This window comes from Zalophus californianus, chromosome 15 (assembly GCF_009762305.2).
Source record: "Zalophus californianus isolate mZalCal1 chromosome 15, mZalCal1.pri.v2, whole genome shotgun sequence".
In the NCBI taxonomy this organism is placed as follows: domain Eukaryota; kingdom Metazoa; phylum Chordata; class Mammalia; order Carnivora; family Otariidae; genus Zalophus; species Zalophus californianus.
Genome location: NC_045609.1, coordinates 17030565 through 17057124, shown reverse-complemented (window position 1 = coordinate 17057124; position 26560 = coordinate 17030565). Strand labels below are relative to the sequence as shown.

The 26560-nt window shown below is 45.5% G+C and overlaps 1 protein-coding gene across 1 annotated transcript; it reads left to right on the top strand.

The window, feature by feature from the left end:
• Positions 1-2446: 2446 nt before the first annotated feature.
• On the top strand, positions 2447-3020 carry LOC113923441 (ubiquitin-60S ribosomal protein L40-like). Its single transcript, XM_035724268.1, has one exon. The coding sequence runs from the start codon at positions 2523-2525 to the stop codon at positions 2907-2909; it is 387 nt and encodes a 128-aa protein (XP_035580161.1). The 5' UTR covers positions 2447-2522; the 3' UTR covers positions 2910-3020.
• The last annotated feature ends 23540 nt before the right edge of the window (positions 3021-26560 follow it).

Genomic DNA, 26560 nt, shown 5'->3' with positions numbered 1-26560 from the left:
TCTAAAATTATGGACTACCCAAAATGCATATTTACTCTCCATGTGTATATTAGCCCTCTTATCTCAAGCTACCTGGAAAGCCCTGATGAGCCCAGGGAATTCTACCGTCTGGGCAGATTTCACCACTGACAAGAGACCATGTTCCAGAGGTAAAGTGAGTTTGTTACAGGATACTTTCCTGCTTCAGTCTGAGGATATGGCCCATCAACCAATAAGATTAAGTCTGCATTTTTTTTTTAAAGATTTTATTTATTTGACAGAGAGAGAGCGAGAGAGGGAACACAAGCAGGGGGAGTGGGAGAGGGAGAAGCAGGCTTCCCGCGGAGCAAGGAGCCCGACATGGGGCTCGATCCCAGGACCCTGAGATCATGACCTGAGCCGAAGGCAGACGCTTAACGACTGAGCCACCCAGGCGCCCCTAAGTCTGCATTTTTTAAAAAAAAGATTTTACTCATTTATTTATTTGACAGAGAGAGAGGGAACAGAAGCAGGGGGAGTGGGAGAGGGAGAAGCAGGCTTCCCGCGGAGCAAGGAGCCCGACATGGGGCTCGATCCCAGGACCCTGAGATCATGACCTGAGCCGAAGGCAGACGCTTAACGACTGAGCCACCCAGGCGCCCCTAAGTCTGCATTTTTTTAAAAAAAGATTTTACTCATTTATTTATTTGACAGAGAGAGAGAGAACACAAGCAGGGGGAGTGGGAGAGGGAGACGCAGACTCCCCGCTGAGCATGGAGCCCGCCCCATACAGGGCTTGATCCCAGGACTCTGAGATCATAACCTGAGCCCAAGGCAGACGCTTAACTGACTGAGCCACACAGGCGCCCCAAGTCTGCATTTTTCTAAAGTTTCTGATAAATCTATTCATTCATGAACAAAGGTTAGATAGTTATGAATTTCCCCTTCTTCTGGAATAGAAGAGTACCAGGGTCCTACATATTACAATGATGAATAGGAATATGTAAGGGAGGAAGACACAGGATTTCATAGGAGAAATGTTATATATTTTCAATGAGTAACAAAGATCGTCCAGCAGGGGAAACCATCAAATTTAAAGGAGACCCTAAAACCAGGTTGGCAGAACAAACCTGGAGACATGCTTCCCAATTGTAAAATCTACCACAAAGCTCCACTAAACGCTGTGGAACCAGCATAAAGATAGACATATAGACCAACGAAACAGAATGGAGAATGCAGAAATAAACCCTCATGTTCACAGTCAATTGATTTTTCCACAAGGGTGCCAAGACTGTTCAACAAAGAAAGAACAGTCTCCTTAACCAATGGTGCTGGGAAAACTGGACATCCACATGCACCATCCACGTGTACCACGTACAAGGATTAGCTCACAGTGGGTCAAAGACAATAAATGGATCAGAGACTTACACTGAAGAGCTGAAACTGTAAATCTCTTAGAAGAAGAAAACACAGGAAAGACCTTCATGACCTTGAATTTGACAATGTGTTCTGAAGTATGACACCAAAAGCACAGGCAATGGAAGAAAAAAATAAACTAGACTTCAGCAAACCTGAAAACTTTTTTAATTCAAAGAACACCATCAAGAGAGTTAAAAGAGGGGCGCCTGGGTGGCTCAGTCGGTTAGGCGTCTGCCTTTGGCTCAGGCCCTGATCTCAGGGTCCTGGGATCGAGCCCCGCCTCGGGCTCCCTGCTCCGGGGGAAGCATGCTTCTCCCTCTCCCACTCCCCCTGCTTGTGTTCCCTCTCTCACTGTGCCTCTCTCTGTCAAGTAAGTAAAATCTTTAAACAAAAAAAAAGCAGACAATAACAAGTGTTGACAAACATGTAGAGAAATTGGAGCCCTCACACATTGCTGATGAGAATGTAAAATGGGTCAGTCATTGGATCAAGAGAGACTGTAGTAAGTTCTTGGTGTCTCATGATCCCCAGGAAGTTGAATCTCATATACAAATATGTAGACAGGTTTATGATAATTAGGAAGGCCAAGGTGGGGGATTGTTGAAGGGCTATCTGAACTCAGGAAAGGCCCATTCATGTTTAGCCTCCGCCAGAAGGATTCCGTTATCTTGGTTAAGTCATTTAGGGGCGTGACGAGTCCAGAGGGGCTGGAAGCCATTGTCTGTGGCAAGCAGTGAGACTCAGGAATCCCCTTAATTGTCTCTAAGTTGCCGGCCTGGGAAAGTTTTGAAGGTCCTGGAGTATGTCAGAAGTTAAGGGATTTGCCTCCTTAGTTTGCATGTCCTAGGAAATGAACGTGACTTTGACAAAATTGTAACTTCTCTTTGGAAATCTATGTCCTTTCTGAGGAGGGTGGAACAGAGAGGTAGATGGAATCAGCCTTGGATCTCACCTCATCTTGAGAACACAGACAAAGCTCATCGTATATTGAGTAGCATAGAATCACAGGGAAGTGGAGAGTCCTTGGAGCCCTGGTTGGAGATGATTGAAAAGGAGGAAGAGTCCGCCGCCCTCTTTTTCTTCAACGAGGTGGTCAAGTGGTTTGGTGGCGGCGGCCTTGCGGATTCGCGCCAGCAGACGCAGAGATGCAGGTCTTTGTGAAGACCCTGACGGGCAAGACCATCACCCTCGGGGTCGAGCCCAGTGACACCATTGAGAATGTCAAAGCCAAAATCCAAGACAAGGAGGGCATCCCGCCTGACCAGCAGCGTCTGATTTTTGCGGGCAAACAGCTGGAAGATGGCCGTACTCTGTCAGACTGTAATATCCAGCAAGAGTCCACCCTGCACTTGGTGCTTCGCCTCCGGGGTGGCATCATTGAGCCTTCCCTCCGCCAGCTGGCCCAGAAATACAACTGTGACAAGATGATCTGCCGCAAGTGTTACGCTCGCCTGCACCCCCGTGCTGTCAACTGCCGCAAGAAGAAGTGCGGCCACACCAACAACCTGCGCCCCAAAAAGAAGGTCAAATAAGGCCCCTCCACCGGCTCTTCCTTTGCCCACAGGGCAGCTTCCTGCCCGAGCCCCAAGGGCCTGGGGCCTCAATAAAGTTTCCCTCTCATTGACTGGAGCAGTAAAAAAAAATTAAAAAAAAATTTAAAAAATTAAAAAAAAAAAAGGAGGAAGAGTAAATTGTCCAGGCATACTGTTAATTCCCCAGGGGCATGTAAATGGCTTTTGACTGCTTTGATCTAAAGGGACACTGAGGGAAGCAGATGCCCCTCGAAAAGCTGTTAAATATGTGGCCACAGGAGGCACCGATATGAAATTGGATTTGGGTTTGGTACTACAGGAAGGCAAGGAATGTCTGTCCCATTTATGGTCCTCAAGTCCTGAATGCGTCTATATCTTTGTTCATTGGACTTTTCGACAGGAAGGGTAGGAGTGTTACTTGGACTGGTACAAGCCACGAATGACAAGTATTTTCTCCGTGAGGCCTTCAACAATGGTGTTTAGTCCTTCTTGAGCTTCCAGTTTAACAGAGTACTGCAGAGTTTGGATAGAGACTTAGATAAATTACTCTCAACCTTACTCATTTTCGCTCCCAAATTCTGCCTGGATCGAAACGTTTTTTTGTATCTCTTTGACCAATGTGGATTCAGATACCAGAGTAATAGTAAATCAACGTGCAAATTAGCTGTGGTCTCACTGTGAATAGGGGCGTTTTCAGGGATTTCAAGGAAGAGAGCTTCAGGAGAACAGTGAACCTACTGTTTGTACTGGCTCAGTAAACCCCTCCCCATCAAGTTAGTGCTGCTGTGTCAGGAGGAGGAAGGACTGTTCCTAGGTTAAAGGTCTGAGGACAGCTGTTACTGGTCTTGGGAATGTCTGAGGATTATTCAGGGATACCCACCATACGACTTTTGTAAGTTCATGAATTTATTCTGAGCCTTACTGTTTCTTTTAAAGCGTTCAGCAAGGACCTGGAGGTCTGGCAACGGGCTCTTTCCCACTCTAGCTTCTGCTTGTATATTAAATCTCCTATTTCTGGATTACGGCCGTTTCCAAAAGTGAGGAGAGAGCTGGAGTCACATCTGCTGACGGATCTACTTCCAAACGCTGCCTAACGGTGTGAAAGAGCCTCTTGTTGCAGTTGCCAAGGGGCTTGTCTTCTCTTCGCCTAAGGACTGACTCAGAGCCTGATGTGTTTTTCACAGGAAAGATCTGGGGATAGCTTCCAAAAGAGCTTGTCCAACATCTACAACTTGTCTAAGTCCCTCTGGTCTCCTCCACAATCTTTAGCCGCACAGGTCTTCTCATACTGGCCTTTGCAACCCAATCGTTTTTGCCGTGGAGGTTCCTACTAACATATGAACAGACTGGGATAGACCTGTGAGGCCTAGATTACATGTCCAGAGACTATTCTAAACTCCTCTGTAAATTTCCCTCCATCCTGTCTAATTTCTCCAAAGGCTTTGGAAATACTTTGACAATGGCTCTCAGCTCAGACAAAGAACAGGGCTTAAAACCGAGCGTAAAGGATTTTCTCTGTGTCGAGGCGGATTTAACGTGAACAGATAACTGAACTTTAAAGTTTCTGGTGGTTCAGGAGGGAGGGAAGCAGGCCGACCAGGGGAGAAGGAGGGGCAGAGGGAGATGGAGCACAGAATGGAGAGAGGAATAGTAAGAATAAAGGCTATTCCATTTGAGGGGTGATTAAGGGATTCAAAAGAGAGACACGGTTTTATGTTTTTCACATTTGTCTTTGCTGTGGCCAAGGAATATTTTAAGGAAGCGGTTTTAAAACCCAAATTCCAGGGCATCTCAGTTGGTTGGGCATCCAGCTCTTGATTTCAGCTCGGGTCAAGATCTCAGGGTCATGAGATCGAGCCCTGTGTCAGGCTCCGCGAGTGTTGAGTATGGAGCCTGCTTAAGATTGTCCTTCTCGGGCGCCTGGGTGGCTCAGTGGGTTAAGCGACTGCCTTCGGCTCAGGTCATGATCCCGGAGTCCCGGGATCGAGTCCCACATCGGGCTCCCTGCTCAGCAGGGAGTCTGCTTCTCCCTCTGACCCTCTTCTCTCTCGTGCTCTCTATCTCTCATTCTCTCTCAAATAAATAAATAAAATCTTAAAAAAAAAAAAGATTGTCCTTCTCACATTAAGGACGGCACGTGATGCAATGAGCACTGGGTATTATATAAGACTGATGAATCACTGACCTTTACCTCTGAACCAATAATACATTATATGTTAATTAGCTGAATTTAAATTAAAAAAAAAACTTAAAAAAATGAGTGGGCAAATGGTGTTATAGTTTCTTTTATTAATCACCAATTTAGGGATGTCTGGGTGGCTCAGTCCGTTAAGCACCTGCCTTTGGCTCAGGTCATGATCCCAGGGTCCTGGGATAGAGTCCAGCTTCGGGCTCCTTCCTCAGTGGGGAGCCTGCTTCTCCCTCTGCCTGCCACTTCCACTGCTTGTGCTCACTCTCTCTCATTTTCTCTCTCACAAATAAATAAATAAAATCTTTAAAAAAAATCATCAATTTAGTAACCAGAAAATATTATTATTATTACTTATTTCTAAAATGTGACAAGAGAATCATTTCATATATTCAGTTACATATATTCATTTTGGGTATAAAAATGTTTTCTAGAGGGGGGAAATGATTACTGTGACTTTTAAAACTCCAATAATGATTATGACTTGTCTGATCTTTAAACAAATTATTATAATAAATATAAACAGAAAGTTGTTCACTGTTATAGTATTGGATTCATTACAAAATGTGTATTTCACTTTTTCCATGCTTAAAAATCAAACAGCATTGTAGGAAGAAATAAAAATCAAAATCAGAATCCTATCTAGATTCAAAAACAAAAAAAGATTCTCCCTCTCTCTCACTCTGCCCCTCCCCCGCACTCTCATGCACTCTCTCTCTCTCTAAAAGAAACAAAAATTTCTTTCAGATGCTCTCTCATACCAATCAAAAAAAAAAAAAAAGTAGAACACTGGATATTTGGAAATGTTTCCTTTTTGTTCTAAGGTAACTCTCCGATGATTCTGTGGCTATCGAAATTTCCCTAAAGTAGCTACTGTAATGCTAACTTATCTTTGGTGAAGCGATGCCATTTAGAAAGCTAAGTACACGAATGTGAATTATAAATACAGACGTGGCCTAGAGGAGATGGGCACATAGATGGGGAGTCCGGTAGAGTCCTGGAACAGTTGGTCCAAATTACCACTTCTATCTGTGTCACAGCTTCCCAAGAGACTGGCCGAGCTATAAAACTACGAACCCAGCAGATTTGCAGTTCCCAGAGGGTGGAAGATTTGGAGAAGATCTCTCCCAGAACCAGACTGTCATGGAGAAAACAAGGTAAGACTGGGGAAAGTTCTCATAAGGATTTTTTTTAAACAGCGTTATTGTCGCTGGTGTAGATTAGATATTATAAAATCTGTCCATCGTAAGTGTAAAATTTGATAGTTTTTAGTAAATTTGCAGAATTGCACAGCCCTCTATGCAATCCAATTGTAGAACATTCCATCACTCCAAAAAGTAACTCTTTGTCCATTTGCAGTCACTTCCTGTCTCCACTCCCAGCCCTAGGCAACCATTAATTTACCTTCTGTCTCTGTGCATGTGTCTAGTCTGGACATTTCATGTAAATAGAATCATACAATATATATTAACCTTTGTGTCTGACATCTTTCACTTTGCATAATGTTTTCGAGTTTCATTTCGTAAGATTTTGATGAGTGACCAAGGACAGTTTGTCCAAAGGATGCTGACCTAAGATGAAAACCTCTGAATTTCTCAGTCCCCAGGGCTGGCTTGAGAAATTGACTTATTGGGGCGTATCCTCCCTTTGAATTTTCTTCTTATAGACATTTAATCAACATGAAAGAGACAAATAGCATTATTAGTGATAAGGCAGATTTCCACCAAAGTTAAAGTTTTTCCAAAGCTGGTCAGATAACCAAAGATTACTACTAAAAAGGTTTTTTGTTTTGTTTTTTTTTACTCATAGGAAACAAAACAAACTCAGTATTTGTGAAGCTCAACAAAGAGAAATCAGAGCCAATATTAACCTGACACATAATAAGGGCTAAATAAATGTTGGCTATTATCATTCATTCATTCATTCAACATATATTGAATGCCTATCATGTATAAGTCTCAGTACCTAGGAATTAGCGATACAAAGCATAAAGTTAGTTCTCGTAAGAAAAGGGAAAGAGGTAAGTAAACAAAAGAATGCAGTTGAGTGTGATCAGTGCTATGATAGAAGGAAGCTCTAGAAATAGGAGGAGACCTCTGGAGGGACCAGAGGTTTCCTGGAAGGATGAGTCTTAAGCTGGATTATAAAGATGGAGAAGGTGAGAAGGAAGAGGCATGAGGTCAGGTGGTGGGAGCATTTTGCTTACATAAAGGAAGAGTGAGCAGAGAAAGCCTGGCTCGTCTGGAAATGCCAGAAAGTTCAGCATGGTGGAGAGGAAGAAGGTTGGATGAGCAGGGTCAAGAGACGGGATCAGAGAGATAAGGGAGCTGACCAGGTGTGCCACACCAAGGAAATTGAGGGTCAATGAAATATTGTAATCAGAGCAATTAGATGATCAGATGTCTGAGTACTATATTCCAGGCACTATACTAACTACTTTACATGTGTTATCTTATTTAAGTTACTTAATAACACCCCAAAGTTAGGCATTTTCCCTATTTTACAGATGAGAAAACCAAGACTTGTAGAGACTGAGCACCTTGCCCAAAGTCACAATTATTAAGTGGCAAGAACTGAAATTTGAATCTAGACCTTCCAGAGCCCAAATCATGTTACTGTTTCTCTTTCATCCATGATATTCACCATGATCTTGCCCTGCACCCATTAGTTTTTCAGGACTCCATGGGGGAACACTTAAGAGCCGAGTCCAGGATGGTAGGAATGAGGAAGGAGAGACTGAGGTGTCCTAGAGAGGTCCTAAGGAAGTAGAATATGCAGGAATTGGTAAATCAAATGGGAGGGCAGCTGGATTGATAATGGTGCCGTTTGACCAACAGGGATTAGAGAGAAGGAGTAGCAGGATTTAGTGCAAGGTGATGGTTTCTGTTTGGGTCAAGCGGAGTTCAAGTTCCGTGTGGGGAAATTAAAGTGTAGAAGGTGTAGTACTCAGAAGTCTCCAGGGTCTGAGCTCGGAAGGGAGACACCAGCTAGAGATGTAGAGGAGGGAACTGTAAGCTTGGGTGTGGAAGGTGACGCCAGGTGGGGGGTGTAGCGTGAAAAGAGAAAGCTGGTGACAAACATGGGCCCTGTCATTGAGGTGGAAGTATTTAGTGTTGTTGACTTCCTAGACAGTGGTCTAAGGGACTGATCTTCCATTAGTATCTGCAGCTGGGAGGCACGTGTGATTTCTTCAATGGGATTACAAATTTCTTACTTCGTAGAGTGGGTCACACAAGAAATTCTTATGTCATAATGAATAATCATACCTTATATGACTGGAACTTAAGGCCTCTGTTTGTAAGTTCTCATAATAAATAGAAGGGCCTCATCAAGAAAGAACCAAAATTAACAGCCCCTGATGTGGGAGAATGTGCTGCTCAAAGACAGACATTCGATTCAGACCCATAAATGGCCACCTCTGACCCAAAAGCACATCACATGGTCCTCTTCATTCATTTCTGTTGACAGAAGTCTTAAGTGCTTAAAGGATCTATTTATCCTTTATTCATCACTTCTGTGCATTAATTTATGAAGTCGTATGAGGTCACTCAGCAGGCATCGGAAGAGAAAATGCATTTCATGGTCTACCACAGACAGAGTTTCCCACAATACAGTACGTAAGATAACAAGTTCCCATTGAACAAGCCAGAGTCCTCAAGTGGCATAGGCAGAGGTGGTCAAATGGGTTTTTTTTTTTTCCCCAGCACTCTGGAATATTCTTTACCTCAGAAAGGGCGAAAGTCCAAAGAACTGTACAATTTTTACCAAATGCTGTGGGCTGAATTGAATCCCTCCAAAATTCATATGCTGAAGTCCTAACCCTTAGTATCTAAGAATGTGTCAGTATTTGGAGAAAGCCCTTTAAAGTAATTAAGTTTAAATGAGGTCTTTGGGATGAGCACTAATCCAATGTGACCGGTGTCCTTATGAGAAGAGAAGATCTGGGCCCAGACACACAGACCATGGGAAGACTCAGGAAGAAGACAGCCAGCTACAGGCCAAGGAGAGAGGTCTCAGGAGAAACCAACACGGCCAACACCTTGATCTCGGACTTCTAATCTCCAGATCTGCCAAGAAATAAACTCCTGTTGCTTAAGCGGCTCTGTCTGTGGCACTTTGTTATGGCAGCCCCAGGAGGCAAATACACCTTAAAAAAAAAAAAAAAGTTATTTGCTGTCGACGTAGACTATAAAACCAACAAATGGCTGGATCTAGGTGAAGAATTCTGGCCCGCAGTGTTTCCGTGCTGTGAGCCATTCAAGTGGGATGCCACCCTAGCTTTGCACGCTTGTGTGATTGTTACAAACGCGACGCTTCAGCCCAGGAAACAGACAAAGCTGCTTTCAAAGGAGGGCAGGAAACGGTAACCTGAAACTCGATCTATGCAAAGGCTGAAAATAAAAGCAGATGGGTCTGCAATACATTTTGCCTTCTGCCTGACCGTTCTTTGGTCAACGCTTGGTAACTTGGCCCAATCTCTGGGTGCTGTTGACAAGCAATCGTTGGTGGCAGGGGAAGGCCGGCATCCGAGACAGGTGAGGGCTGGGGGGCAGGGCGGCAGGTAAGGAAGGGTCCAGGATGTTCCCTGCTGGCCCTGTCCGCAGGTCTTTGAAAAAGATGCAATTTCTCTAATCAGACTGTGCTGAAAGAGAGCCCTGTTCATCGTCAACGGACAGCCACAGCCGTGGTAAGATTAAAGCCCTTTCAGAAGGAAGCAGGAAGGAATTTTAATCAGCTAGCTCTTCTCTCTGAATTTGTTTCCTACAGGAAAATCTAGTGGGCTGATTTTGGAAAAGATGTATGCAGGTTTGGTTCTCTCAGTTATAACATATTTTCTCCTCTATAGGGGTTGTAATTTGGACTGTTTTCCTTGTTCTTCTTTTCCTCCTTCTTTTCTCCTCCTCCGCTCCCCCGTCCCTTCTCTTTAAACAAGGACTATTTTTAGGGGCGCCCGGGTGGCTCAGTCGGTTAAGTGATTCTTGGGTTCTGCTCAGGTCGTGATCTCAGGGTCATGAGATCGAGCCCCACGTCGGGCTCACAGTGAGTGGCGAGGCTGCTTGAGATTCTCTGCCCCTCCTGCTTATGCTCTCTCTCTCTCTCTCAAAATAAATAAATAAATCTTTAAAAAGTGAATAAATAAACAGGGACTATCTTTAACATGCCTCTCAAAAGACACAAGCTACAATTCCCATCTCAGCATCTTGCTGCATTATCTATAAACCCCCATCTTGCCCACAGACGGTCAGAGGTGGGGGGGTCTCCCAGAGCAGGGTTGGAATGTGATCTGGCATTGGCCCACCCAAAGTCACAGGAATCATTCACCCACGGATCAGTAAGGAGTAAGGGAGTTAGAGGAAGCGGCTGCTAAGGCATATTTATCACGTGGCCCCCTTCTTTCGCTCGGACCACCATTTCTCTACATTCTGTACCAGCGACTGTCCTGGGTGGTGTTCTGCTCTAATCTGAGCTAATGCCCTTAACTGATGTCTAAGGTCAAATGATTTCTTCTGGTTGAGCCCAGGCCTCTGTGCCTTTCTCGGCACCACCTTTAGGAACTGTAGGAGAGTCTCCCTTCCTCCGATCTGGTGATCATCTGTTCCTTAACAAGGCAAAGGACTGGAGGCAGGAGAAAACGCCCCAGGGACTGCCCCACCCAAGTTCCCTGAAGACCTGCAAAGGCAGACCTTGCTCCTGGAGGAAGTCCCACAAGAGATGGGGAGGGGACCTGGGAGGAAAGGCTGTGGGTCAACTATTGTGCCTAAGAACAAAGAAAACAGCTCCAGAGGGAGGGGAAAACACTCCCAGGCCTTCCGGAGGCAGCCAGGAAAGGGGAGGGGGCTGAGGGGCAAGAAACAGATGGCGCAGAAAGCAAACTTTATCACCACCAGCTGCTAAAAATGCTATTACAAAAGTACACCTCGGGGACGGGGGTGGTTTTCCTGGAGGAACTGGGCTTGAAAAGCTGCTCCTTAAAATTCAGGTCCTGGGTCAGGGTTCTTACCAGCCACTTGCCACCAGTGCGACCGTGGAAATCTCATCTGACGGCGGAAGCCACCATGCTGGGAGGTGAGTCTAGCCGAGTGTCATGTGAAAGGCTTCGTGCCACCATCATGCACCTGAACCCAAGGGTGCCGTGAGTGCCTCACCAAGGATCGGGGTCAAAGTGCACAAACACCAGGGAGACCACCCTCCCCACCCCGCCCCCCCCCCCCCCAGCCATCCCAGGGAAGCCCATCTGGCTGGCTCAGCCCCTGTGTATACAGCCAGCGTGTACACATCTTGGGCTAGGGGATGGTGTTGGAGTGCTTGCCAGGAGAGTCTTGTGGTGTCTGGTAGGTATCATCCCAGGTAAGTTAGGAAGAGCCTCGAGCCCAATACGATTGCCCCGCCTGGCACAGAAGCTGGGGCTCCGATGGCGGCGGGATGCTAAGGGTCAAGGTTACCCTGGTAGAGAGAGAATACTGTCTCCAGGTGTCTTACAGCTGCCTTACTGCCGAGCCAAACCAGAGGACATCCGGGCCTGCGGGTTCACGCGAGTCGGATGTGCCGGGAGGGCCGCGGCGAGCGGGATTGGAAGGCCCCAGAAAGACCTTCCTTTTGGCCCCCTTTGTGACGCTCATGTTGTCACCCTCACTTGTCACCCTCTGCTCCTGTGGCTTGGAGGCCAGAAGGGGCCCAGTAACGACCTGGGACCCCACTCCCCCCCATGGCAGAGTCACTGCCTACCGCAGTGGTTTTTAAACTGCTTGCCAGGGAACCCCTCAGAGGCACCCAAGCAGAGAACTCTTGGAGCTGACAGAACCTCCTTTGCTTCAACAGAGCCGCCCCGGCGCCATCTCTTTTATATATATATTGGGTTCTGGATAAGACTTGATTGCAATAAGGGCTTTAGTTGAGGGTCCTTCGCTGAAAGCTGCAGGCCCACTCAGGCCGCTCCGCAAAGCCAGGATTCCCTGGGAGCGTGCGGGTCTGAGGGCTGCGGTAGGAAGGCTCGTCAGTCTCTCTGCTGCGGGATGGCAAGCTTTCAGACCCTCGCTCCGCCATCCGTGGCCCCCCAAGCCGGGGAGGCCTCGGGGGAGAGGCCTTACCCGCATGCACCGGGCAGGGGGAGAAGCTGGGTGTCGAAAATGACTAGCACCGTGCCAAACATTTTGGGAATCACCATGATTAGAAGAGGATGGTCATAAAATCAGCCCCCTGCTCCCTCTGACCTCCCAGACACCCTCAAGATGTGGTAAGACAGCCGACCCGAGCTGTGTGTCAAACTTGCTTGCTTCCCGGATGTGTGCAGAAGCAAGTGTCCTAGCGGACAGGGAAATCGATTGTCTCCAGGCCTTGCCTCGGGGACCCCTGGTCACCTCTGCCGTTCCTGCTCGGCCTGGCCTTCGCAGACTCCACTCCGGCCCCACCGATCCCTTAACCCTTGTGAAGCCTTCCTGGTGCAGCACAGGAAAGGGGAGGAGGCTGGGGGCACACAGGAGACAGCACTCGGATAGCGGAGAAAGGAAACCCGTTGTTGCCCCCCGCTGCAGAAACTCTCTTTGCAAAAGGCGAAAGTATGGCTCTGGCTTCCCTGGAGGATCATCAACGGCCCACAGAGGGCAAGACCATGGTCAAGACTGAGCCAGCTGTAGCAGGACGCCAGGGGTGTATTTAAGAACATGCGCTGTCAGCCTGCAAACAGATACACTGCTCTCGGGTCAAATCCTGCCCAGACACAAGCTGGGAAGGCTCTGAGCAGAATTTGCCTCATTTTAATGAAATAACATCAAAGACTCAGCATGACCAGTGGCCCCTCTGTTGTGACTATAACCTCCTTTCTCTTGACTCCCGAGTCCCAGATCAAGCTCTGCCAAGAGTCACTGAACTTCTCTCCAGGTGCTCTGTCATCTGTAGGGTGGGAAACGGGAGGATGGTGTTTCTGGATCTCTCTGGAACCGGGAGGAATTGCTGTAGTTTCAGTTCAGGTGCTCCCTGATTGCTAGACTCATCTAGAACCTCTTGCTGGCCCGTTCAGGTTTGTTTAGAAGCCTCGGTGGTGATTATTAAACAGTTTTGCCCCATTTGAGCACGTGTTGAGAAGCCTTGTCATGGGGCAAATAGTCTGAGGTACATATGCTCACAGATAACTCACCCCCGACCCTGGGCCAGAGACACCACGGTCTCTGCCCTAAGTGACTTTCCATCGTAAGATTTAGAAACTCTGACACAGGGTGCAATTCAGATAGGGGAAGAACATCTCTCCCAAGCCAATGCTTTGGCTCCTGGTTCTTTGGGCACCTGTGCCTATTCCCGCCAGCACCTGGGGCAACGTCAGCACGTGACAGGTGCCCTTGAATGTTTGAGAAACGGAGAAAGGAATCACAACTTTGTGTTTTCCACATGTGATTATCTAACGCAGGTTTGGTTTTAAACCCCCGGGCCTGAGACATCTGAAACAGTGCTCCTCAGGGTCATTCGTCTTTAATTGCCCCGTGAATCCAGGAGAGAGAAAGCTACACTAACGGGGTTTAATTGTATCTTTCCCCGAGAGGTCTGATGTGATCTTCCTTAAAAGCTTTTCTGAATTTGGAAAAGGGACAAATATTTAGGGGCACTTTATGTCCCACCGAGCAGAGTTTAACTGTAGCAGCTCAGAAAAAGATGTCAGGACAAAGGTGTTATCAGATGGAGACAAGAAGGCCACACTGCTTTTGCTGCTTTTGCATTACCCAGCAAGCCTCCGGGGTCCACGTGAGCCTCCCTTCACTTAGAACTCACTCTGGTTTGCCCAGAGGCCTGATCCTCCACAGACTGGGATATTTTACCTGTTTATCTATCTATTGGATATTTGAACTTTACTCACTCCAATTCCACGCTGTTCCAGAAAGGACTTAAAGCCATGACTGAGCTTGGGGTTGTAGGGAAGTTGAAAGTGGTGGAAATAATCCCAGACCATGATTTAGAAACTCAGAGTATAGTCAGAGCTCGCCACTATGCGACCATCTGCTTCCTCAGCTCGGAAATGAGGAATTTGAATTTCCAGCTCTAACGGATCTGAGATATGAAGCCAAAGCAACAAGAGTAAAAACATGGGATATAGTCTCAGAAATCTGTACCCCTTTGCAGGGCCTCCTGGCATCCTGGAGCCTTAGAATGGTTTCCAATTTCCCAAAGGACAGAAGTGCAGCTTGAGTAGAAATACATGGTTTGGGACTTTATCCCATCCTTCAATCAAAAACCAAACCAAAAGAAAAAAAAAACTTCTTATTCCCACCAGATGTATATACATCACCCTTTTGGGATGATGCAACCAGAGAGCATTTCTGGGATTCATTATGTCCCAATAAACATGTTGGAAAAGAGAAAAAAAAACAAAAAACAAAAAACAAACCAAAAATAGCCGCCCCTTTTGAAAAACTATTTTATGCAAGTCACTGCTAATAAATAAACTTTTAAAAACCCGGAAGCCCCCTGAGTATGCCTGTCTTTGAAGCTGTGGTCAGACTCCAGGAGAAAGCAGCCCAACACAAGCTCCTCCATCTAGAGGGAGAGGGGCCAAGCTGCCCCCTCACCATGCTCCCTGGCTCCCACTGGAGCCCGAGGGCTTGGCGACCAAAACTTGGCCTCCTTCCTGAGCACGTGCACCCTTCCACGGTGCTTCCAACACATCCGCTCAGGTGAGGCTGTGTTCCTCTACTGGGTAATGGAGACACGAAGAACTGGAATTTCTGCCCTTTAGGACTTAACAATCTAGCCTAGTGAGGGGGCCAGGATGACAAATAACATGATGCGTTACACCATAGTTATGGGCTGAATTTTGTGTCCCCCTCAAATTCATATGCATACATTCTAACCCCCCGTCACTCAGAATGTGACCGTGTGAGACGGTGCTTCTAAAGATGCAATCAAGTCAACATGAGGTGTCCTTCCAAGAAGAGGTTAGGATTAAACAGAGACACAGAGGGAAGACCATGTAAGGTCACAGAGAGACAGCCCTCTGCCAAGCCAAGGAGAGAGGCCTCGGGAGGAGCCAAGCTTGCCGGCACCTTGGTTGTAGACTTTCAGCCTCCAGAGCTGCGAGAAAATAGATTTCGGTCTGTAGTACTTTTTTTTGTTTTGTTTTTTAAGATTTTATTTATTTATTTGAGAGAGAAAGAGAATGAGAGATAGAAAGCATGAGAGGGAAGAGGGTCAGAGGGAGAAGCAGACTCCTTGCTGAGCAGGGAGCCCGATGCGGGACTCGATCCCGGGACTCCAGGATCATGACCTGAGCCGAAGGCTGTCACTTAACCAACTGAGCCACCCAGGCACCCTGTCTGTAGTACTTTGTTATGGCAGCCCATGCAAACCAAGACCCATGGGTACTCATCCGTTCATTCATTCAGTCATTCGTTCATTCAAAGAAAAGATGTACACAGCACCTATTGTGTAAGTCCGTGCAAGTCCCTGAACCTAGAGAGCAGAAGAGAGTATCATCGCTGTCTTTAGAAATGGTCAATGTGGGAGGTGCCTGAGTCGCTCAGTCGGTTGAGGGTCCAACTCTTGGTTTCAGCTCAGGTCATGATCTCAGGGTCATGGAATCGCGCCCCACATAGGGCTCTGCACTCAGTGGGGAGTCTGCCTAAGATTCTCTCTCTCCATCTCCCTCTGCCCCTCCCCCTGTGCTCGCATGCTCATGTGCCTACTCTCTCTCTCTAAAATAAATAAATAAATCTTAAAAAACAAAACAAAATGAAATGGCCATAGAGGTTAGTGAAGAAGACAGATATTCATATGCATTTAAGTGTTCTTATGATGTGTTATTGTGGAGAGATTTTATTTATTTACATCCCACATTGTTCTGAAAATGATTTCTCTTTTTTATTTTTATTTTTTAACGATTTTATTTATTTATTTGAGAGAGAGAGAGAATGAACGGGAGAGTGGCAGAGGGAGAAGGAGAAGCAGGCTCCCCACTAAGCAGGGAGCCCAATGCGGGGCTCGATCCCAGGACTCTGGGATCATGACCTGAGCCGAAGGCAGACGCTTAACCAACTGAGCCACCCAGGTGCCCTGAAAATGATTTCAAAAGTATAAACAGAGCATTCTGAAGGCTAGGATGATTGACCCGGAGGAGGAGTTTAGAAAGCTTCACAGAGTTGAATTTCATAAGTAGATGAGCTAGGGCCACACTATAATTTTCATGCGCTCTAGGCACTTTTGCCTTTGTGGACTCCTTTCTCCATCAACTTTTTTTATTATGTTTTACTAATGGAACTGGTAAAGACATATATTACATATTAAAACATTTTCTTTGATCTAAAAGTTCATTTTCCTTTCTTGATTTTAAAAGAAATTAAAACATTTTCATGGGCCCCTAAACATACAATGAATTCTAGGCACTGCGACTCCAGCCTGGTATGGAAGTCAGCCATGGAGGTGAGGGAAAGGCATTCTATGTAAGAATTCAAGACCAGGAGACAGTACAGCACATTTTAAAAACTGCAACTTCACGGGGCGCTTGGGTGGCTCAGGCGGTTAAGCACCTGCCTTTGGCTCAGGTCATGAACTTAGGGTTCTCATCTCAGGGGTCCTGGGATCCAGCCCCATGTTTAGCGGGGAGTCTGCTTCTCCCTCTCCCTCTGCCTGCTGCTCCCCCTGCTTGTGCTCTCTCTGTCTCTCTCAAATAAATAAATAAAATCTTTTAAAAAAATTACAGTTTCACTGTGACTAGAGCCACAGGGGAGCTAAGGGAAGGAGAAGCTGAAAAGGCAGACCTGGGCCAGCTGAGAAAGCTCTGGAATGCTACGCGAAGGCAACGGTGTACTGGTAAAGGCTTAACAACTAGGTCTCTGGAGGAAAAAAAGCACTGATTTGTAGTGTTTGCTGATTTTCTGGGTGTAAATGCTCCCGCATGGCCGATTTCAAGCTGCCCACCCTGATGTGGCCAAACAGAGCTGGGAAGGGGACTGGATGCAGTCGGTTCTTGCAAGCGAGGCAGCCAGGCTCCAGCGTGGTCTGCACGGAGGCAGTGAGGAGTGATTTCTGTCTCCGAGAGTGGAGAGCCTGTAAGTAGGGGGTTTATGGAGCCAGATTTTTATTTTAAATCACGCTGTGTCTCTGATAGAATCCATTCGGCTGCAAGGAACAGAAAAGCCAACTAAAATTGGCTTAAACTGTTAGGAAATCTGCTGACTCACATGAGCCAGAGGTGATAAAGTTCTGTTAGTCCAGCAGCTGAAGATGTCCTTTCTGCCTCTCCATTCTGCCATCCACAGTTGGCTTCATTTGAAACCAGGCTCTTCTAGTGGTTGAAGAATGCCTGCCAGTACCAATTAGGACTAAGTGCTTCCTTGTTTTCCATGGCCCTCTAAGAAGAAAAAGAAACAATTTCCTAGACGTTCCAACAAATCTCTCTTCCTGCCTTGTCAGGCAGCATCAGTCACACACCCGTTCCTCACGCATCTCTGACAATGGGAATGGGACGTCCCTTGTATGAGATCAATTTGGGGAACCAGGGTTGAGGTTGGCTTCCCCTGAGGCAGGGGCTTTGGAGGGGGGAGGGGGATACCAGAACAAAATTGGGATTCTGTTAGGAAGGAAGATGTGGGCAATGTCATTGGGAAGAAAGAGAAGTTACTGGATCTTGGGTAGGCAGCCAACAACTGTCCTGCCCACTCTGGAAAGAGAGAGAAGATGGATTAGACCAGGGAGAGAGGGGAAGCCAATAAGGACCCTTTTGTAATTGACAGGGTAAGAGATGATCAACAGCTGACTGATAGGACTCAGAGCCCAACTAGGAGAAGAATTAGGAATTCTTAGTAGTTCGTGAAAACACCAACCAAGACAGGAACATAGACGCACACAACCAATGATGAAGATAATGCATTCGGTTTGGCGCATTTTGACATTCATGAAGTTGATGTAGGTTTGGAGTGGGGTCCGGAGCCATTGGCCAAGAAAGAATGCTTGAGATATTTTTGGTGCAAAAAGGTGATTTTATTAAAGCCCAGGGACAAGACCCTTGGGCAGAAAGAGCTGTTGTACTGGGGTTGTGAGGGGTGACTGATTATATCCTTGGGAGTTGGGGGAGGTAAGGACAAAGGGAGGTTTCCAAAAGGACTTTCGTATGCTAAAGGAGACTCCCAGGATCCTGGAGGCCTGGCCAGTGTCAAGCTAAGGTTGTTTTCCCTCAAGTGAAGCATTAACAGTAAGACAGTTGGGAGTTCACTGGAGGAATGTTACACTCTGCCTGCCTCAAGTATTTGTCAATTGGCCACAGGTTATAAAGAAATTTAATTTTATTTACATGCCCTTCTGCCTTTGTTTCCCACATCACTGTGGAGCCAGGGTGATGTTGGGGCTCCAGGAAATTGAGTCCATGGGTCTCTGGGAGTTAGGCTATTGATAAGAATGCTTTTTCCTTGCAACTAAGACACTAAGACATTTGTAAACTGATAGAGACTCAGGTCCTGCAGGACTGTGATCTCAGTCAGTTAACCGTTTGTTTACTCCCTTAGTTTTATTTTAAGGCAGCCTGGAGCGCCTGAGGAAGGTCACACACAGATCCCACCCGGGAGTTTTGGGGGGGGGCAGAGTTGCGGAATGTCAGCTTGTGCTTTGCCTTCTGCTCCCTCAACAAAGAGATGTCCCATACTAAGTTGAAAAATAGGTGATTGAACTCAGAAGCGAGGCAAGAACCAGAGAGATTGATGAGTCATCTTTAGAGAGGTGGTGGCTATAGACCTAGACGACATTGCTTTGGGAAAACCTGAGACTGAAAAAAGAGGGGTGAGGTGAGAACTTTGTTATATACAAATATTGAGGAATGTGGTGGGAACAGATACAATGGAGAATAACCCGGATTTGGAGGACTCCCTGACCTTAGAGATCTGGACAGGATTGCTTGCAACCCCACTGTCCAGGTTCCTATGTCCGGTCCAGCTTCTGCAAGCTTCCAAGGACCACCTGTGTCCTGGCTGCTCCTGGCCCCCAGCATCTGCGTCCTGGAGGTGGCCTCCGGGACCCTGCATCCCTGGACTGGGAAGCTCAGCACCTCCCGTTCCCAGCCCGAGACCAGGAGCAGTAACAAGAGCGTAGATCTTACAGAAGATTTAGAAGGAGAGATGACGGACAGGGGCTTAAAATCTACACGGTACTAGATACTTCTGTTTTCCTAAAGAACGAAAATCCAACTGAGGAAATGTTGAAGATCTAGTTGGTTCAACGAAGCGATTCTTGGGTGGGACGGCATCCCACCCAGCAAGTAGAGGGGTGCTCCGAGGAGTTGTACAAAATAGGTTTTTATAGGAAGGAGGGTGGGGTGAGAAAGTTATTAGCAAACAAAAAACAAAGGATTGTTCCAGCCAAGGTCACCTTCCCTTGGGGGGAGGGGCAGGGGGTCTTATTAAGTGGATGACTTCATCTTGCTTTGGGGGAATGGAGAGGGCCCAGGTGACAGATTACCTCACTGGAGTTGATCAGGAAATTCCTGACTGACCAGTTAAGACTTCCACTTTTAGAGGAAGTTGAAACTGCAATTAGGTTAGGTGTTAAGGCCCTGTTGGGTGGGTTGGCTTACGTGATGCCATTTTGGGCCCCTGGTTTTCTTTTTAATGAACGCTACCATAGCCCCAGGTCCTGGATAAGAGAAGAGCTCAATATATATTCTCTGAATAAATTAGTTAATAAAGGTTATTCTTTGTGGTCCTCCCCCAAACTGGGCCCCAGATTTCTCTTTCTCCTACCCAGAGTCCACCTTGGCCCAACAACCTTCAGAGTTATAGCCGGCAGGAAGGGGGCGGGCCTCTGTCTGGGAGAGGCCCCGTCAAAAATGAGACTGTGGAACCCCTGGTCTTCCCTACAAGATTCAGTCTGGGATTTGGCCACATACACATGTGAAATAAAGTGTATAACTCTATGAGGATTAATGGGAATAAATAACATGTCACTACCATCTGCATTAACTCTCCCCTCAAGAGTGTGGGCTAATTCCTCTGTGTATGTCACAGCAAGGCAGGAGGATGGTAAGGACGGAGGAGCGTGGACTTGGAATGACAGAGGCCTGAAGTAGGAGACTGTGGGAACATGATGTTCTCATTGATGTCTAGGAAATTTTCTTCCCCAAACTTTCCATCCCAGGACAACGCCCTTGGAATTTACAGTCCATGGGCTCAGATCCAGTGATTTCTCTCACCGTAATTCAGTGGATCAAGTTTCTAAACAGAAGATGGCAACAGAAAAAACTCTTCTTTTGGTTGTCAAACTGTTCTGAGTCTTTTCTTCTTGGTAGACCAAAATCCTTAACTCTTCATTCTCTTTAATTACCTCATCCCGTAGAACCCTCTCAGACATAGGCAGACCTGATCCCATTTTCAATGCAGACAATCTAATCTCTCTCCATCCAAGTCCCAGGAGAATGTGAGCTCCATTTGGACAAAGTCTTGTCTCTTGACTCTTTAGCACCAGGCTTTCAAGACATTTTTGTTGAATGAATAATACACTCACTGGTTTGCTGGATAGTTTCTTAAAAAATGATGCCCACTTTCCCCTAAATATGCCAAGAACATGGGTGGACAGATGTCTGTTTATGTTGTAACAGAACTCAAGGGGTTCACCGTTTGGGGCGCATCAAATTGAACACAACCCAAGTAAAGGCTGGAAGCAAAGAATTTTTTATTACTTGTTGCAGGGAAGGAGACAGCTCTCAAAGCACTGTCTCCCCATGGGGTTAGTACGGGAAGCTTTTATTCAGTGTATTATTAGGAAGCAGGGCCAGGAGCTCGCCTAGGAACTTTTGGTTCATTCAACTGCGCATGCCTAGAGCATTAACATGCTAGTGTATACACTGTATGTTCACAAATTGATGGAAAACTCCACTCACAGGGGGAGATTAGTATTATAATGAACTAAAGGTAATTTTAGGGCAGCTCAGGGGGACTTCTGCACAGGGCGTCAGCTCCAATCCGGCTCAAACTGGCTCAGGTTAAGGGGCTTGCCGGTGGGACACACCTAGCAAGGGGCTCTCAGGGGAAACTCCTAGTCAGCTTCTCCTTGGCTGGAGCTGTTAGTTCTGCAAAACAAAACAGTCTTTCCCTGCTTTTGTCCCTTCCCCTCCTCCCTTCTGCGGATAGCTTTCAGCCCTCTTATGTGAATAACTCCCCATTGCATCCTCCCTAACAGTGTCTCTACTTTCAATTCTTTAGTGGACGTTCCCAGCAGTGGCATTGCTGGGTCACATGGTAATGCTATGTTTAATCTTTCCAGGACCTGCCATACTGTTTTCCGCAGGGGAGCACCATGTATGGCTTTTTTCATAACCAAAACGTGTTAATTTTTTTAAAAGCTGGTGAAGACTGCAAACAACATTGCCCTTTGTAGGTCTTTTCCCATAAAGTGTATGGTACAGCTTGGATGAAGCTGGAGGACATCATGCTGAATGAAATAAGCCAGTCACAGCAGGACAGGTACCTTGTGATTCCACTTATAGGAGGAGCCCAGGATGGTCAAACTCACAGAGACAGAAGGTAGAATGGTGGTTGCCAAGGGCTGGGGGGATAAGGTTATGGGGGAGGGTGTTGTCTAGTGGGGATGGAGTTTCAGTTTGTGAGCACAGCTATGTGAATGTACTTAATGCTCCTGAACTGCACATTTAAAAACAGTTAAGATGGTGGGATGCCTGGGTGGCTCAGTCGGTTAAGCACGTCTGCCTTTGGCTCAGGTCACGATCTCAGGGTCCTGGGATCAAGCCCCACATCGGGCTCCTTGTTCGGCTGGGAGCCTGCTTCTCCTTCTGCCTGCCACTCCCCCTGCTTGTGCTCTCCTCTCTCTCTCTGACAAATAAATAAAATCTTTTAAAAAATAGTCAATATGGTAAATTTTATGCTCTGCATATATTATACAATATAAATAAGTAAAAATAAAAACATATTGGTTGCAGAAAAGTATAAAGGGAAAAGTGGTTCCCCGGGTGGCTCAGTCAGTTAAGCCTCTGCCTTCTATTCAGGTCATGATCCCGGGGTCCTGGGATCAAGCCCCACATGGGGCTCCCTGCTCAGCAGGGAGTCTGCTTCTCCCTCTGCCTCTGCCCCTCCCCCACCCCACCCCCACTTGTGTGTGTGTGCAAGCGCGCAGCCGCACACGCGCTCTCTCTCTCTCTCTCTCTCTCAAATAAATAAACTCTAAAAGAGAAAGAAAGAAAGAAAAAAAGAAAGGGAATAAAACCAATCACTATCTCACTATTCAGAAATAACTATTAATGGTCTGGTGTATTTCCTTCCAGTCTTTTTTCAAAAGTCATGTTAGTGCCGTGAGTTTGTGAGGGAGTATGGGCACACACATCCGTAAGCATGCACTATATATGTGTATGCAAGCACTTATATTTTTATATAAAATTAGGATTAAACTACTATCTAGTTTTTATTTAGCCTTTTTACTTAATATTATATTCTTTGTTTAAACCTTTTTTTACCTTTAAAAATATTTTAATTCCAGGGCGCCTGGGTGGCTCAGTCAGTTAAGCATCTGTCTTCTGCTCAGGTCATGAACTCAGGGTCCTGGGATCGAGTCCCACGTCCAGCTCCCTGCTCAGCAGGGAGTCTGCTTCTCCCTCTCTCTCTGCCTCTGCCCCAGCTCATGCTCTCTCTCATTTTCTCTCTCTCTCAAATAAATTAAATATTTAAAAAATATTTTAATTCCAGTTAGTTAACATACAGTGTTAGTTCCAGGTGTACAGTAAATGATTGAGCACTTCCATACAGTACTCAGTGCTCATCGTGGTAAGTGTGCTCTTAATCCCCTTCACCTGTTTCACCCATCCCCCACCCACCTCCCCTCTGGGAACCATCACTTTGTTCTCTATAGTTCAGTCTTTTTTTTTTATTTCTCTTTTTTCTTTGTTCATTTGTTTTGTTTCTTAACTTCCACCTATGAGTGAAATCATGTGGTATTTGTCTTTCTCTAGACTGACATATTTCGCTTAGCATAATACACTCTAGCTCCATCCATATCATTGCAAATGGCAAGACTTTGTTCTTTTTTTATGGCAGAGTAATATTCCTGTGTGTGTGTGTGTGTGTGTGTGTGTGTGTGTGTGTGTACACTATACACACACATATCACTTCTAATTTATCCATTTATCTATTAATGAACACGGGCTGCTCCCATAATTTGGCTATTATAAACAATGTTGCAATAAACATAGGGATGCATATATCTTTTCAAATTAGTACTTTTGTATTTTTTGGGTAAATACCCAGTAGTGGAATTACTGGATCCTATGGTAGTTCTATTTTTTAAAAAAAATTTTTAAAAAAGATTTTATTTATTCATTTGACAGAGAGAGAGACAGCGAGAGAGGGAACACAAGCAGGGGGAGTGGGAGAGGGAGAAGCAGGCTTCCCGCGGAGCAGGCAGCCTGAGGCGGGACTCAATCCCAGGACCCTGGGATCATGACCTGAGCCAAAGGCACACACTCAACGACTGAGCCACCCAGGCATCCCAGTAGTTCTATTTTTAACCTTTTGCAGAACCTCCATACGTTTTCACAGTGACTGTACCAATTTGTATTCCTATCAACAGTGTATAGGATTCCTTTTTCTCCACATTCTCACCAACACTTGTTGTTTCTTGTTTTTGACTTTAGCCTTTCTGACAGGCATGAGGTGATATCTCATTGTGGTTTTGGTTTGCATTTCCCTGATGATCAGTGATGTTGAGCATCTTTTCATGTGTCTGTTCGCCATCTGGATGTGAAGAAATGTCTGCTTATGTCTTCTAACCCATTTTTTAATTGGACTATTTGGTTTTTTGAATATTATATTCTTTAAAACATCTTTTTTTTAAAGATTTTATTTATTTGTTTGAGAGCGAGAGCATGAACAGAGGGAGGGGCAGAGGGAGAGGGAGAAGCAGACTCCCTTCTGAGCTAGGAGCCCAGCACGGGACTCGATCCCAGGACCCTGGGATCATGACCTGAGCCGAAGGCAGACGCTTAACCGACTGAGCCACCCAGGCGCCACTAAAACATCTTTTTTTAATGGTGTATTCTGGGCCAATACTACAATTTTAATTATTATAGCTTAGAAAATTAAAGCTTAATTATTATATTTGGTAGGTAAGTCTCTCTAACTTGTTCTTTTTAAGGAGAGTTATGGCTATTCCTGACCCTTTGTTCATCCTTATAGATTTTAGAAAAAGATTGTCGGGTTTTATTAAATAAGATGGAAGGGAAGAAGGAGGAGGAAGGAGGAGCAGGACTTCAAATAATTTCAGAAGACTAAGACTGATACAGATCCCGTGTACCAACAGCGCAGTTAAATCCACGACAGAAAAGATCCCAAGAAAAATCGGCGGTGTATAAAGGATAGATAGCAAAGAACATACTTCCATAGAGCTTGAGTGTCAAAAAGGCAATCATAACTGAAATTTTAAAAATTAGAACTGAGTAAAACACATAAAAACTTGTGGAGTGGCAGGGCGCCTGGGTGGCTCAGTCAGTTAAGCATCTGACTCTTGATTTCCACTCAGGTCGTGATCTCAGGGCTGTGAGATCAAGCCCGGCATTGGGCTCAGGCTCAGCGTGGAGGCTGCTTGGGATTTTCTCTCTCCCTCTCCTCTGCCCCTCCTCCCACCCACACACTCTCTCTCTCAAAAACAAAACAGAAACTTGTGGAGTAGCAAAAACTATACTTTGAAGGAAATTTCCAGGCTTAAATGTTTCCAGAAGAAAAGCCCCCGCTGAATGAACTAAATGTCCAAAGTGAGAAGTTTAAAAAAGACCAGCAGAATAAAACCCAAGAATAAGAAAGAAAGTAATAAAGTTGGCAGAGATTTACATAATATATAACAATTATACAGAAATAGAAAGGATTAATAAGGCTAAGAATTTGTTCTCTAAAACACTAATAAAATAGATTGAACTGGCAATATTAATCAAAGAGATAAGGAAGAAAGTACAAATAAATATTAGTGATAAAGAGGGGTTATGAGAGTAAATGCAGCATAGATTTAAAGTATAATATGAATAGTTTTATGCTAATAAATGAAAAGACTTCGATGAAATGGATACATGCCAAGAAAAATGCAAATTATCGACTGAAAAAGGAATAGAAAATCTTGATTGTTCCACAATCAATGAAGGAATAAAATTGTAGTTAAAAAATCAATGATAGACCCAGATGCTTTATAGGCAAATTTTATCACTTAAGGACAGACAGTGCATTCCAATCTTACACAGAAAAGGAGAGACCATTTCTCAAATCATGTTATGAGGCTAGTAAAACCTTGATACTGAAATTAGACAGAAAGTACAGAAAAAGAGTTTTACAGATGGTTCTCATTCATGAAATGAAAGTTGCAAAATTAAATATTAGCAAATGAAATCCAGCAATGAATTCAAATACGTGTATTTTTTTTTTCCGGGAATGCAAGATTGTTTTAAATGGGAAATTTGATTAATGTGATTTTCCACATGGATAAGCCAATTCATTACTTCTGTAACAAGCATCTGACATTGCCTTCTGATAAATTGGAAACATGCCTCCGCCCCCGCTCGCTACACTACACCAACTGAGAAGTGCTCCTTGGAGTTGGCGCAGAGGGAAATGCCAGGGACGTAGATTAGTGAGAACAGCTTCGACAGCACACGGGGAGGCAGGGCAGAAATGAGACCACAGTGGGCAGGACACAAAGGACAGTGAGCGCATTTCCCCAGTGAGGCCGGCTTGAGGTGAAGACAGAAGAGCCAAGAGGCAGATAGTGTCTCCCAGCTTCCGAGGCCCCGAAGCACCCCCTGCCCCCGGTTTGCCTGCATTTCTTGCACGCTTCCCGTTTCAGTCTGCAATTTTATCTGAGTCTATTCAAATCCATTTCTACTCTAATAATAGTTGCCGAAGATAACCACCTTCTCTGCCTGGGAATTCCTAAGTATCTTCAAGACAAAGCTCAAATTTCAACTTCTGTGGCACGTTCCTCCCCTCCCCTAGACAGACTAACTTGCCTCCTTCTACGTGATCTTGTAGCATTTTGTTAGAATCCACCTTCCTCGCCTAATTCCAATACCATATGAGAAGCATAGACGGATCTCCTCCAGTGCCTGCCATGTATTATTAGTAGATCCTTAACAACTGTTTGTTGAATAAATAGTAACAGATGTGTACCAGGCACTGTGTTTGGTTTGTTGCACATCATCTCATCTAACTTTTAGAACTATGAGATAGATGCTTTTACTGTCCACTTAAAAAACTACAAACAGAGGAACAGAGAAGTTAAGGAACTTGCCCAAGTTCAACACAGTTAGGCACATGGGTAGCGAGACAGGGATTCGGACCCAGGCAGTCAGTTTCCAGAATCCTAGCTCTTAAGATGAACCTACTGTGGTTTGGGGACCAGTCCTAGGAAACCAAATTATCTTAGTTTGAAACGTTTCTCACATTAGGGGAAGATTTTTCAAAGGGAGCCAGTGAAACAGAAGGAATCCACGATATACCTGTATATAATTTAC

Excerpts from the sequence above, each read along its gene's own strand:
- LOC113923441 (XM_035724268.1), top strand. The coding sequence starts at position 2,523 with ATGCAGGTCTTTGTGAAGACCCTGACGGGCAAGACCATCACCCTCGGG.